This window comes from Electrophorus electricus, chromosome 3 (assembly GCF_041902795.1).
Source record: "Electrophorus electricus isolate QZ-2024a chromosome 3, ASM4190279v1, whole genome shotgun sequence".
NCBI lineage: Eukaryota > Metazoa > Chordata > Actinopteri > Gymnotiformes > Gymnotidae > Electrophorus > Electrophorus electricus.
The window spans coordinates 39,968,452-39,983,979 of NC_137499.1; the positions used below are offsets into that span (position 1 = coordinate 39,968,452).

The 15,528-nt window shown below is 39.4% G+C and overlaps 1 protein-coding gene across 1 annotated transcript; it reads left to right on the forward strand.

The window, feature by feature from the left end:
- The first annotated feature begins 1,423 nt into the window (after positions 1-1,423).
- On the forward strand, positions 1,424-6,941 carry cdk5r1a (cyclin dependent kinase 5, regulatory subunit 1a (p35)). Its single transcript, XM_027028128.3, has 2 exons — positions 1,424-1,568; positions 2,374-6,941. Exon 2 carries the CDS (start codon positions 2,447-2,449, stop codon positions 3,368-3,370), a length of 924 nt encoding a protein of 307 aa, XP_026883929.1. The 5' UTR covers positions 1,424-1,568; positions 2,374-2,446; the 3' UTR covers positions 3,371-6,941.
- Positions 6,942-15,528: the final 8,587 nt, after the last annotated feature.

The window sequence follows — 15,528 nt, forward strand, 5'->3', positions numbered from 1 at the left end:
TTCTGATGGCTAATGTTCAGTATCTTAACCTTCTCTACATGAGAGGGTAAATATACCACCCATCATAATCAATACCATAGGTCTTCAAAAAAAAAAGAAAGCCCAATCCTTCACTATATAGTATGGTAGTAAATAATCAAATATACTAAATAGAAAAATGTTTCTTTGTAAACTGCACAAAGCTATGAAGTTTAAACAAGTCTAAAAATATTTATTGGGGTAGATTCTAGTTAGCCACTAGTCACATTTCTGAGGGTATGAGAAAATTAACATGCCGATTAAAAGAAACAATGAATAAAAATTAGACAAAACGCCAGGACATGTAAAATAGGCTGCTACACCTTTTGTCTTTGATTAGTTTTTTCGTTCACTGCCATTTTGATGTGACTATATCAGCATTAGGTTTAAATGAGTGTGATGCCATTTGTAATGCCAAAAAATAATCAATCGTTAACACATTAACACCTCGTTGTATTATCGAAGGATTGGCACTAGCCATTTATTGTTTACATCATATGACACGAAGATGGTTGGTAGAGGACTGCAAACATTGAATTGGTTTGAAAGATTATGAGTGGTGCACAGGTTTCCTGACGACCCGCATAAGATAATCACGTTTAGGGGCCATGACCACAGCCGTTAAGACTCTGATGTGTACGTTCACAAAAAGCCACTCAGCAACGTGTAAGTGATTTGCTCATTGGGGCGATGTTTGCCCATTTCAGTTTTTTTTTACCGAATACGCGAACTGTCTTCGAGTAACAAAGGCGGGGCTTTTAAGGGTAAACGCAAAGTTGCTTTGCTTTACGCCACACAGATGTTGACGGGGAGGGGAAATTGAAGCACAATTGGCAGGACCATGGACAGATCCCCGAGTCTTAGCCAACCACAGTCTAGTTCCCTCCCAGCGGTCGGTGTCGTTTGCTGCGATTCAGCTGCTGTGTAGCAATGGCCAATAGCATGCCATCACCTCTCTCCCTCAGAAATCACTGCGAAAACCTGCAGATGTCTGCGTCAATGCGAACAATGTTCTCTCGTTTATTCAGCAAGTAGCATTTTTACCGGATTTTTGTTTTTATTTTTATTTTTTGCATTAGTCTATTCATTTCTATACATATATATCCACGCATCAACAAGCTTTATTACCACCGAAGTAGGATGGTTAATAAGTCAGAATATCGTTTCCTTTAGCTATAGCTGCCAGAGCATTTTATTGAGAAGACATACGTGCAGATATGAAACGGACTCATTTGTGGTGAATGAAACACTCAGAGAAGCGCGGACCCCGTTATCTGCCACACGTGAATGGAGATGTTCGGCTATTTTATACGCCAAGTAGTAGCGTGGCCTCCCCCATAGACTTTGCATCTCGCCAGGCACATATACATTTACCGCATAGATATTTGTGATTTGATCACGGCAGGTCCAACTCTAAGGTACCTTGGAGAGCGACGAATGCGTTCGGTTCAAAGTGCGCTAATTTTCTGAAGGATATTTTAAAAGAATAGGCCCAGTAAAGAATATTTATGAAATAATGCTTAATTATCGACGCTGACTAAAATTGACTGGTAAGTAATTCGTATATTTTCACGTAATACAAATAGATAATTTTACCCTAATACAAATACGTATACTGTTCAGCTTTTGTCGACTTGGTCCTTTAATTTATGTATATAAAACACCCTCAATGTAATTTGATATAAAAATCAAAATGTTATGTCTCTTATTTCTCTCGAGGAGAACTGTTTATATATGAGTCTTCAGTTATTTCCGTTGTATGGGAACCATGTTGTTTTGCTGACTTAATTCTGTTTAAAATTACGAACCATTTGAAAACGCACAGAATATCTCAAGATTACGAATTCCAAACGTTTATGTATGCACTTGGGAAATAGACGTTTATGATTTATCGTTACCGACATAATTAATAAGAAATGGTTAAACGTCGGTGTTGTTTATATTCTCGGCTTCCATTTTGGAGCTAAGATGGATGCTTGCGCACATTTTCCTATTTTAGGCTAGTTGCTCACTCCCATGTCAGAAATAGATCTGACTGTCTTAAAATGTTTACGGGTTTATGAACATTATTATGTCTAAAACCTTTTAATTCACAAAATAAATTAAGTCTGGCTGAATTTCATGTTTGACATTTGACAACTATATGGCTCGGATGAAGAAATGCCTATATTAAACGATACATATATTTAATGTTGGATCATGAAAACAAAAAAATTGTTTTTTTGCATGTCTCCGTCAAAGGGTATAGTAATCTTGCTTGTGGTTGGTGTTATTTAATTAGCAAAAACTAAACTCGATGAAGTTTAATATGGAAAAGAAAAATGGGAAACCTCACACTGTTGATTTTGTTTTCAGGTGTACGTTCCATTCAGGCAGTTTTTATTACACCTTGGCCTTTAGATTCTGTAGCCTCCAAGCCCAAGGTAAGATGGGTACAGTGCTCTCTGTTTCCCCCAGCTACCGCAAGGCTCCTCTTTTTGATGAGATACCACCTATGGTGGGTCATTATACGGCTGTGCAGAACAGTAAGAATGCCAAAGATAAAAACCTAAAGCGTCAATCACTCATCAGCGTCCTGCCATGGAAGCGCATTGTAGCTGTGTCAGCCAAGAGGAAAGGTTCAAAGAAACTTGCATCAGGAGACAGCCAGGAGGAAGGGAGTGTGGACACCCTCAACAGCCAGAACTTGAAGAAATCCCAGTCCTGTGCCAACCTTTCCACCTTCACCCAGGAAACAGTTGTAAGCTCCATACCTACATCCAAGACCACTACCAATGTGGTCTCAACTGCCAAGAGGACCTCGATCACAGGATCCATGGGCCAAGCCACCAGCGCAGGTACACCTAAGAGGGTAATAGTGCAAGCATCTACCAGCGAGCTTCTCAGAAGCTTGGGGGAGTTCTTGTGCCGGCGCTGCTACCGGCTGAAACGCCTTTCTCCGGCCGACCCAGTCTTGTGGCTTCGCAGTGTGGACCGCTCACTCCTGCTGCAAGGCTGGCAGGATCAAGGCTTCATCACCCCAGCCAATGTCGTCTTTCTCTACATGTTGTGTCGTGATGTCATTTCGGCTGAGGTGTCTAGCGAGCGGGAGCTGCAGGCCGTGCTGCTCACCTGCCTCTATCTGTCCTACTCTTACATGGGCAATGAGATCTCCTACCCACTCAAGCCCTTCCTGGTGGAGGCAGAGAAGGAGGCTTTCTGGGACAGATGCCTGGAGATCATCAATCGCATGAGTGTCAAGATGCTGCAGCTGAACTCAGACCCGCACTATTTCACACAGGTCTTTGCTGATCTGAAAAACGAGAGTCAGAAGGAGGAGGAGAGTCCACTGCTGATTGGACTGGATCGGTAAAGTCTCTCATGGGGGGTGGGAGGGGAAATAAACATCGGGTACATTTATTTTGTTAGGAGTCATTGCTTAAAAAATATTTCGATACCAGCCCCCATGTAACATGACATGGAGATCCCCCACTATTAATCTGGCAAGTAAAGGACCATGTTTACTACAGTTCCTCCACTTTTCCGCGATGGACTGAATATGTCAGTGTTGAGGAGCTGTGGCTGAAACCGGATGTATACAGGGGTGGTGACTTCAGCCAAGTCACTGGATCCCCAGCATGTAAATTCATTACATGATATCTTCAAAAGCCTTTGTGCATGTGTTAGGGGGCAAGAAGAGATGCAGGAGCTATAGTGGGGATAAGGAGGGTGGGAACCCAGCACAAGCCGCTGAGATGATTCAAAAGCAATGCCCATGAGCAAACCAAAGACTCACAGCTCCTGTAACTAGAACATTTGGGATTTCACTATTGATAACTGCAGTGTTTCTGCTGTGTTCTTCCAGTGCAGTTGTGCAAGGTCCCACACATGAAACTCCAGCTCAGCCAGTAAAGCAACACGCTGCTACTGTGAGCAGCCATTTTGTCTGTTACCAATACATTACCATGGTTTTGCATAGCTTTCCCTCCAAAGAGGTGATTGAAGATCTTAAAGTGCTGAAGGCACAGGGCTCCATAAAGACACAAACATGCAACATTGGTGAATGAAAAGAGGCAAGTGTTGATTATAGCATTGAGCAAGCAGTGTAAGGTGTGGGGTTAAGTATTATGTTTTATCAGGGAGTGGGGTAATAAACATCACTTGGTAAAGAAATTAAATCTTTTATCTCAAAAGGAAAGTTTGTCTGACACATTTTATGTTATGAGCTGCCTCTTTTCATTGTCAAAAGAACAGAATAGGTATAACAAGGACAAATCCAGTGGTTATGTATTATTTTGTATTTGTTCTGCTCACCCCCACCCCCCAAGATGCACTGTACATGTTATTATATGGGTGTTTCTTCATGCATGCTTCTTTGACAAATAATTAGTTTTTAAGGACCTCCCCCCTGCAGTTCTAGTCTAAACTCGTTCCGCATAGATCTGTTGAACTGGTCTACCAAAGAGGTCAAAGGTTGGGTCAGTTCTTACCCACAAAACATCAAAATCATCTGGCATGGGCTTTCAGTAATCTTTAAAAATGGATACAAGCTTTGAGTGGACAAAGTAAGACCATATTTTTTATACCATTTGGCAAAAGGATCTGATCTTCCACACATGGCTTGTAATATATTTTCCATAATGGTGTTATCAACATGAAGTAAAAAAAAAAAAAAGCTATTTTCATCAATCTAAATGACACAAACTTAAGGGTGAAGTTATAATCACATATCAACCAATTTTATAAATGCATGGAGAAATAACAGGAAGAGAGGAAAACTGCAGTAGTTGGGTTATGTACAGGAAAAACGTTAGAAGTTATTATTATATTACAGAAAGAAATACAGTGTTCTGAGATTAGGGCTGTTCCATGTACATCCTAGCAGTACAGTATATGCCTAGGATATACTGTATATTTTTCCTATAAGATATACTGTATAATAAGCCCAGGATATAACATATAATATTCCTAAAGGATATACTGTATAATATTCCTAGGATATACCATATATTATTCCTATAGGATATACAGTATAATGTTCCTAGGGTATGTATTTTTCCTTGGATATACAGTATAATAAGCCTAGGATATAGTGTATGTTTTTGCATTTTTCCTTACACCAAACCTTATTTGAACACTTGTGTGGAATGTGGATAAAAAAAACTTTCTTTAGTGATGTAATCACTCATAAGCTGTGAATCCAGTGTTTTCGTTTTTCAAGGAGAATGGGTATTTTTTTTAAAAAGTGCTGCGAATTTGCATAATATTATCCTCAGTCTGGTGCATGGAGGAGGAGCATTAAAAAAATCTTTGTTACCTCAGAGAGTTGCAGACTACTAAACGGAAATTTGAGATAAATGTCTGAAATATATCTAAAGATCATGTATGCTTTCCATGAGTCTGCTGCAGTCAGTGCTGGTTCAGGTCTGGCACATGTAACAGGGTATCAATCCAGTGCCAATAATAACCGTTACTTACTGCCAGAAAGCAGCTTGTTTATAAACTGCAAAAACAAGGAAAATAAAGCAAATGGAGGTCAAGTGCAAACAATCTAGTTTAAAACATGCTATGAGAGAACAACTGGTGTCAGGCTGATAAGGTTTGAAGTCTCAGTGTGTACCTGCGCATGACAATGGCATGAATATCAGTCCTAACAATTCTGAAATAGTGAGCGTACACATAAGTCCGGATGACTCAGTAATAGAAAACATAAATATAAATCTAACATGTGTGTAATGGTGGGCATAAATATCAGGCTGACTGAGGTCATGGAGGGAGATGAGCCAAGAGTTGGGGGAAATGCCCAGCCTGATGTGAAGGATCAGCAGAGATGATGATGTCACAATAGTTAACTCCTCCCACTGTCTTGAGCATTTTTGATGCAAGAAACATATTCAGATAGAGATCAGATTGGAAAAAATGCATATGAATGTCAAGGTTATGTTTTACTTCTTTGTATAAAGTTTCCATTTTAATTTGCAATAAGGCAAACAGTTTTACTCTTATAATTGATTTAAAGTCTCAAGAATATATCAGAAATTTGATGTAAGCAAAGATCTTTAACAGTTCCCTGATAGAGACTAACAAACAATTAACTAGTATTTTGCATTTAAAATGAGATCAAATGTACCACAACATGTCATGGAGCAGAGAGCTCACTGGTGAGATGTTAGCACAAAAGGAAGCAATATAGGACTCATTATAGCCTGGGTTATACGACACCTGGGTTAAAATATAGCCTGGGTTATATGAGACCTGGGTTAAAATATAGTCTGGGTTATACGACACCTGGGTTAAAATATAGCCTGGGTTATACAATATAGCCAAATTTATACAAGTGGAGAGTTAAATATCTGTCTATGCTAAAGGAATTCCAGTCCAGAAAAAGGCTGAATCACTTATATTTGTATTTATCCATTTTTCTTGTACTCTTTAAGAGAGACACATGTACCGCCTCCAAGTGTAGAGTTCGGTTGTAGTACAGACACAGCGCAGTTGATTCTGTAGAACTCTGTATCTCTGTGTAAATGGTTTTTCCTCTGGTAAAGCAGTGTTGCTTGTCATTGTATCTTTACATAATGACATAAATGCCCGTGGGTTGAATGCATTGTAAAGAACGCAACCTGACTGTGTGAGAAGAACAAGTGTCCAGCAGGAAGATCACGCCAGAGTGACACCATGCAAGCACACAAGTCATCTTTACCTCCCCCTCTCCATCAGACTGAAAAACGTACTGTAAATAATGAACGACTACAAAGTAGGAGGGAAGCAGAATTTGGTTTCACTCTTTCTCTTATGTTTTATGGTTTGTGGTTTTTGAGCAAAAGAAAAGAATTAATCTATATAGATAACATATTCAAGGAAGCAATCTGTAACTACAGCGTATGAGTGTGAATATGTGCAATGACTTTGTTTTCACTTTATATAAAAACAGTGTTAAGCTATTTGCTTTTCTGTGTTTATTTGATCTACATGTTTATAAAATTGTTTTGGGGCAATAAAATGGGGAGAGACACAGTAATAGAAGAGAAGGGAAGAGAAGAGTTTATTGGCACCTTCTGTGAGAGGTTTCTGCATGACTGTGCGACTGAACAGTGATGTCACATTGACGTAATGACATCATACGTGTGTGAGCGGGAAACAGTAAGGGTGACTGTTTGGTGAGTGAGTGGGCAGTGGAACACCAGTCCTGCTGGGACAGGCCAACAACCTGCAATGTTACATAAGTGTGTGGGAAGATGGTAAAACTGTGCTCCTTACTGAAGAACAAGGCTGGAGAGCTTTACTGTGTGGTCACAACTCTGCATGTTCACCTGAATGCCAAGGAATGCTTCCAAGCTTCCATTTGTATGTGTGTGTTTCTGCAACCACTTAACTGAGTCACTGTACACTATGTTTGCTATGCCAAACTGAAACATGCTTTGGAAACATTTACATTTACCTTCCATTTTTATCCAAAGCAACTTACAATTACAACTCAGTACAATTTTGAGCAATTGAGGGTTAAACGGTCTTGCTTAGAGGCCCATAGTGGCAATTTGGCAGTGGTGGGGTGTGAACTGGCAACTAATTACAAGTCAAGTATCTTAACCAATGAGCTACCACTGAAACAATCATTACAGCTGAAGCACTGGTGTTTCATGTTTGCAGCTGTAGCACGTGAAGTTGAAATAACAAGGGTTGAATGCTGAACACACTCGACCAAAGCATTGGGTAAAGGTGAACAGATCTACAGCCGAACTCTCACATTCTCATGTCCCATGTAATTATAGTGGCCAGTAGGGGGCAGCCAAGCCGCAGGTATTTGTTTGCTTTTCTGGACTAAATAGAGATCCTACATGAAAGTAAAACCTGGAGACGTGGTTCGGTATCATTCAAACACCAGCCCAACTGATTACTCATCAATGGCTAATGTGTTCTTTTAAAATGTGTGTGTGTGTGTGTGTGTGTGTGTGTGTGTGTGTGTGTGTGTGTGTGTGTGTGTATATAAGTCCTGTGAGGGGTGTGTTTCTGCTGAGAGATGTGGTAGTCGTTCTACATCACTAACTGGAGAGCTCTAATGTTTTATGCAGTTTGTGAGTGCTTTCATTCTCTATATGAGTAGACAGTAGCTATTAAACATAAAACGTTACTGAAGAGTGTGTGTTAGTGCTGAGAGGGTGTATGTTAATGCTTTGAGGGTGTGAATGCCGGTTATATTAGTAAAAAGTGTGTTAGTACTATGGATGTTAGTGCTGGGGTGTGTTACTATAATGGAGGGTATGTTAATGACGAGGGGTGTGTGCTAGTACTTTGTGTGTGTGTTTGTGCAAAGGGTTGCCTGTGTTATTTCTGAGGGATGTGTGTTAGTACTGTAGGTGTGCGTTAGTGCTGGGTTGGAGGGTGTCATAGTACTGAGGGGGATGTTAGTGTTAAGGGGTGGGTTAGTACTGTGTGGTGTGTTAGCACTGTGGGTGTGTGTTTGTGCTAAAGGGTGTGTTTGTGCTTTGGGATGTATGTTAGTGCTTCTTCATCACTAACTGTGGAGCTCTAATTTTAAGCAGTTGGTGGGTGCTTTCATTCTCTGCAGTACAAGACAGTGACTATTAAATCTAAAAACAAACTGTATAAACCAGCAGGCAGGGGAGAGATGCTGCACTTAATGATATATAGAGTGTGCTGGAAATATCCCCAAAGGAAGGGGGGTGGATGTGACTTCTGGCAGCCCGCTGTGAACACACTCCCCACATAATGGATTCTCTATTGATGATACTCGTTTCATCTTTCCTATAATGCACACACAAAGGCACACACGGGGCCCAATGACACACATACTCAGAATGGTAAGACGTAGTGACTGCCTGAACTACTCGGGAGATGGACCCTTTCTAAGTAGCCATTTATCAGTTATGAGGCACAAAGCCAGGGCCCATCCCAGTGGTCACTGCAATACCCTGCTCCTGGTCAGGTACAAAACCTTCGTGTTACATTGCAAGGAGTGAGGCACTAACAATAATACATAAATAAACAGATTTTATTTGGAGAAAACAAATCAAAGACACTAACAGAGCGTCAGAAAAACGTTAGCTAATGTTGGTAGATATAAACTTTATTTCTAATTTTATTTTGCTTCCAGTAGTCATTAAATAATTAATCTATCTGATACGAAGCAAATGAACTGTTGCTATGACACAAACAACTGAAGAGAATGGGCTTAACCTAGCTAGCTTTAACCACGTTATGCCACATGAATAAACTGCATGACTAAACCTCAAGGTAACATGTTGTTGGTGTTGAAAAACTAGTCTGAGAGCTATTTAACTTAATGATTACGTTTAGCTGTTAAAATTTAGGATAGATTTCGAGAATAAAGGCATATTTCGAGATATAAAGTCGTACGGTATAACATTTTGAGAAAATCGTAATGGGCTGGATGTCCCGTCATTAGAGATGTCCTGACGGACGATTCTTAAATTGAAAGGCGGGCAAACACTAGAGAACATGAATTCCAATAATTTTTTTAAATGATACGAAAATCCGAGCGTGACAAAAGAGAAAGAGGGTGAGGAGACATGCAGTGGAAGAGAGAAAGAGAGAGAGAGAGCTGCACACACAGAAGGTGAAGAAGAAGTTAGCTGGCAGTCTATCGCAAACCACTAATACGCCGATATAGAGACGGCATTGCGAAGACTGGGAGATAAAAAGGGGTTGATGGACTGGATAAAAATGTCCCCAATGGAGAAGAATTGACATTTTACAAATAATCCAAATGAGAAATAAGAGCTTAACAGAGACCCGGTTGCTCATGCTGCTACAGAAAAACACCATGCTGCTCCTTTATCAAACGCTAGAACATTATTTGACACAAGCAGTTAATTTCGTAGGATGAGTGTTCCGGTGAAGGAGGCGGAGTTGCAGCTGTCTGTTCATGTTGCTGCCATTCGAGCATTTCAACTGTTGATCATTTAGGATGTGTAGTGGAAGAAATTTCCATGAGAGGGGTTACATTACACAGAACAAAATACAGCGCTGAGTAATTCAGTGATAGGGCCTGCAGCACATGAAGAGCTAGAGGAGTGAGCCGTACTGTGGAACAGTCGATGAGGGCACGATGTCACAAGCAGAAAAGGACGGTGTGTAGCAATCGGGTACTTGTCGTTCCTAAATCCCCAGTCAGCTAGTTGTAAAGTTAAACATTCAAATGTAAAATGAAGATGCAGACTTCAGAATTAGTAAAAGAGAATAGCTGGTCCTTCTTGTATTGCAAGTTAACATTAACAAGCATTTTGAGGCACCCTCCAGAGAATGTCTAACAACCAAACAAAGAACCCACATTTTTATACATTGGTCAGAATTGATTATGTATTCACCCCACCGTTTTACATACTAGGGTTTGCATTCGGCACCATTACATCCAAACCATACATTAGTCAACATATGCAAACTGACATTCAACACCCACACCCGTTGTAACCTGTTACCACCACATTCCAAGAGAAGACTTCTCTTCACCTTGTCCTAAAGAAGACTGTTTTTCTGTACCATCCTGAGCCTGGAGGAAAGGTCATACATCTTACCCTGAGGTCCACCAAAGCATAGGATCCTTTGCTGAAGCCTGCAGAGGCCCTTGTGCAAATCCTTCTGAAAGGACAAAGACTCTGTTATTAATATGTTATTAATATGTTATTAATATGTCTAATGCAATGCTATGCCGCTTTTGCCTGTTAACACTCTTTTATTACCTCATGCCACAGCAAGAAACACTCACAAATCATTAGCACATGTCCAGTGGTTCAGACCATAGACTGTATATATCTTACAGTACACTTTTATATACAATCAGACGCACTAGTGTTTTGTTTTTTTTTGCTGCTATATGCATTGTGACAGAGGTTTGTGGAGCTTCTTCTAAAAATTTGTAGTTCAGGCAAAAAATAACTACTTTTATCTGCCTTGTTAATATATTCTTTAGAAACTTTGCAGAAAACATCAGGTACAGAGGAATCAATGAGGGAATGAATCTGTGGACTCACTTTGCTTCGTATTAGCATTTTGCCATTTTCCAACACACCTTGCTCTCATGTTTTTTGTCATCATTTTTGTCATTTGACTGGATGCATGAATGGATAAGACCATTTTTTGCATGACAGGCGCTATAGGACCAGGCTGTGACTTTCCTCGTCAGCCGGCCTCCAGGTACAGCATGAAATCAGCCCAGCTCCTCCTCTGCCCTCATCTCTTACTTCATCCACACCTCCATCCCTCAGACCACCTAAGAGGACACCTCAATCTCAGAGAGTGTGTTGCATTAATACTCTTCGGGTCCCTGCTGTTACAGTAATGATGTCAGCAGTTCTTGTTTTCAAAAGAAGCGCAGACCCAGCATGCCTGTAATGTCTCCCATTCCAGTACATATCAGAAACAGGAAAAAAAAAAAAACAGGCAGTACATCTCAGATACTGTAAATGTGGAAAATCTGCATTATGCAAGATACGAGCCACAGTGTTTGGTGCAAAACACAAAGGTTAAGTCACCACTTCTTAATATTAAAGTCATTGAGAAAATCATCTTTCAGCACCTTACTGATTTTCTAAAGGCAAATGGCTGTCAAGACAAATTTCAGTGAGGATTTCGGCCTACTCACAGTACTGAGAATAATGACATACGTTTGAACACAGGTCCAGGAAAGCCGTCAGTTCTACTACTGCTTTATTCTTAGTGCAGCCTTTCATACTGTAGACCATCACATTCTTATGGGTAGATCTGAGAAATTGGTTGGTCTCTCAGCAACAGTCCTAAAATGGATCAGTTCATAACTGCTAGGCAGAAATTATTTTGTTGAAATAGAAAATAAAGTTTCTGAAAGAGTGCAGTTGACTTAATGCTATGGATGAGCTTTAGTATTTCCTAATCTACACCCCCATAGTTTATCTTTAGTATTTTCTAATCTACACTTCCATGATCTACATAGCGAACACAACTGACTAAAGGATGAAAACAATGATGTTATTGTATAATACAAAGTAATATTGTATCATTTACAAACAAAATTCAATGATAAGATAGTATGAATTTATTGTCAAATAGTAGTATTAACACAATATAATATATCTATAAGCATTTCTTTTTTTGGTTTTAAAGAATCTTTTTTTCTGTTCCATATAGATTGGTGTTTCACTCTAATCTGGCAATTTTAATGAAAATCTGGATTTAGGTATTTAGTGTCATATTCTAGTCACTTTTATGGCAGCATTGTGAAATTTAACTCGTGACACAACACAGTTTAGTATTTTATGTGCTCTAGCCCACTAAATGGAATTCATAAAAATTTGTTGATGAGTTGATTGAGGCTTGATAGAGTCTCAGTTGCTAGAGACATCAAACAAGTGAGGAAGCCCCATCACAACAGCTTTCAAAAAGCTGGTGTTTCTCTCCTTGACAGAGACTGCTTAGCCCCAATCAGTAATATTTAATACTACAACAATAAACACTTTGGCATAATAACAGTACTCCTACTTAAATGCGCAGTATGTATAATATATTAACAGAGGTAATCTTAGGGCAGTTGTAGCAGTACTTAATGAATCCTTTAAAGATTTAATATGCATTTTAACAATGCCATGAATTGTAACTTGATTCATGAAAGCGTGTGTTTTCCTGCCCCTTGTTGCTTACTGAATTTTCGGGTCCGTAAATCCTCTGCTACTTTCCTGTCCAGTCCAAGTTTGCCATGGAACAACTGGGTAGTACCTGCCAACCTGCAACATGCTGGGTTTCAGTTTGGCAAGCCAGTTTGCAAACTCATGTCAAGACATCCATCCAGTAAGTTCAAAGTTCAAAGTTTATTTGTCACGTACATAGTTATGCATGGTATAACTCGCAGTGAAATGGTTTTGTAACTGCTCCGTCTGAGCTGAGCAGAGATTCAGGGAACTATGTATATATGTATAATATGTATATATATGTATGTATATATACACAATGTACAATGTACAATTTCCAGTGGTGACCTGGTTGTTCATTTTTAAACCTTGTTGTCAGTATTTGACAACAGTACGAAGCGTTACAGTATTTTGGAGAGTGACCACTTTGACTGGGCAGGACGAGCTCAGAGGTCTCCCTCACAGTCTCAGCCGTAGCAATTACTAGGTTCAAAATTTGGACAGGAGAATTATCTTACATGTAATAAAATCAGCCCACATCACCCCAAATCTATATCAGTTACACTGGCTCCCTGTCCCTGAACTGAATGCATTCAGTTTAAACATACAAAGCTCTGCCCAGTCTTGCACCTCCCTACCTAGCCGCACTACTGCCCTCATACTGCCACACCCATAACCTCTGGTCTTCTACACTCCATCCCCGAGTTTAGGTTGGTCTCTGTAGGAGGCAGATCTTTTAGTGTCATGGCTCCAAAGCTCTGGAACACTCGAGCTCAATCTCTCCGTCTCTATTTCAGATCCCAACTTAAAACATGACACTCTTCTCTAAACAGTTTTCATCACCTTTCTGTTAATGGTTGTTAAGCAATGCATGGGACTTTTATTCTCCATTTGTATTGATATTGTAAAGTGACCTTGAGTTTGACAAAGTCCCTGTACAAAATGATTATTATTAATCAGAGTCAAAGCTGAAAAGCATCACCAGAGTGTCAGACGTGATTCCACTTTATTAATATTATATTATTATTATATGCAAAGTAGTTAATATGATGTTGTAGAGCCTCCTGAGGTCCTAAATGGCTGAACTTTACAGGGAACATCAGACTGTCAGTTCATATTCATGTGTGTAAATGTGTGTTGATGTCTTTCCTCAGTTCTGCCCTTAAACACTTTGAGGCCTAAAGAGGCTGTTTTCATAGACTGATCATAAATTACAGAGTCAGTTTCTCAAGGGGCCTCTATATGTCATGAATGATGATCAGAAACCCTCAACAAAAATGTTTGTGAAGTTTTGTAAAGTTTTTTCACCCTTTGACCTTTAGACAGTTCTTTATACTTTTTGAAGAAATAAGTCAAAATACTTATCAGGCAGTTCAAATTTTGGCATAATTTGTAATAGCAATGTTATTTAGCTCATCGAGCTGAATTACATGGCACCTATACACATCTGAAGTATGCAAAAAATGATAATGTGAGTTTAATGATTTTAGACGTCGTTGTGCGCTGTAGCGCCCCCTAAAGATAATTTTGGGTGAAACTTTGCAGACCACACTAGAACATCAATGTATGAAAGTGTTTCAAATGTGTATGATGATGATGATGATCTCTTACATGGTTTAGGAATTGTAGCAATTTAGGTCATATATTTGCAAAGTTGTATATGCAAAGTTGTTAGTGCTAATGTAGTGTGACTCATTTGAATCCAGTTTTGTGTTTCTCGGTAAAAATATGTAGAAGGTATACTTGATGTATGTACTTTAATAGCACTACCTAGTGGCCAGAAGTTTTGAAACATCAGAGAATCGTACTAAAAACTTACTCATGATTCATGCAAAGTTTTGGCTTGGCTAGATGTTTAAATATCAGTCAGCCTGTCAACATTTGTTGCTGGGATGTCACTGCTCCCAGCCATGTCTATTTGACCAACAGTATAGATGTATTTTACAGCTTACAAACAGTAGCCTGCACTGATTATATGTCAATATGACCACACAGGTATCTCTCATAAATAGTCACACTCTTCTGCAGGTGACAAACCACCCACTAAAACGTCCAATTATTGTTAAGGTATCACGTTCCAGTAACTGTTACTTTGACACTTATTGGAAGGTATCAAATTTAAGTTGTGAAGTAGTGTGTAAAGTTTAGCTCTGAGCTGTGGCTATGTGAGTGAAAGCATATGTGTATGTGAAGTCTGGTATAGACTGAACCAGGAATTGTGTTTTATTCTGGAGTGGCTACTGGCTCTGGAGGTCGAGTTCAGTGCAGGTTTCATGAAAGGTCTGTCACTTTGCAACTTTTAAAAGACAAATCAAAGCTTTTTAAAATGTACAAACTGGCATGATGTATTTCTTTGAAATGCTGGTGAGTTTATGAGTATGTGATGGTACAAAAATACCAAGAACAGTGCTGTGCTTGCCCTGAATATATGATATGATGAGTGTGAGTAGTGATGCCTTGGTAATGTTTACAAATGTACAAAATGGCACATTCAGTCCATAACCTTCTGAATCTGATATTAACTTACAAAATTATTCTGTCATTACATGTATAAAAGTACATTTCTGTGAGGATATAAACTACTTTTCCTGACTTCTGTGCATTTAGGTATTGAAACACATCCTGTGATTAAATGTGAAGTAGATAATAGTGTGTTGTAGAACCTCATACTGATCTGCATCAAACTTTGCAGGCATCATCAGACTCTCATCAGCAGACTATCATTACGTGTAAGTCTGTTTGATATGGACTGCTTTTCCAGACTTTTCCAGACGTTTGTCCATATATGGACAAACCCAAGGACTGCATTAACCGGATAGTTAATTTCATGCTGTATAGCCTCCCAATATCCTACCTTGTTCAAACTTTGCAGTCAGCATCAGTGTCAGAA

Excerpts from the sequence above, each read along its gene's own strand:
- cdk5r1a (XM_027028128.3), top strand. The coding sequence starts at position 2,447 with ATGGGTACAGTGCTCTCTGTTTCCCCCAGCTACCGCAAGGCTCCTCTT.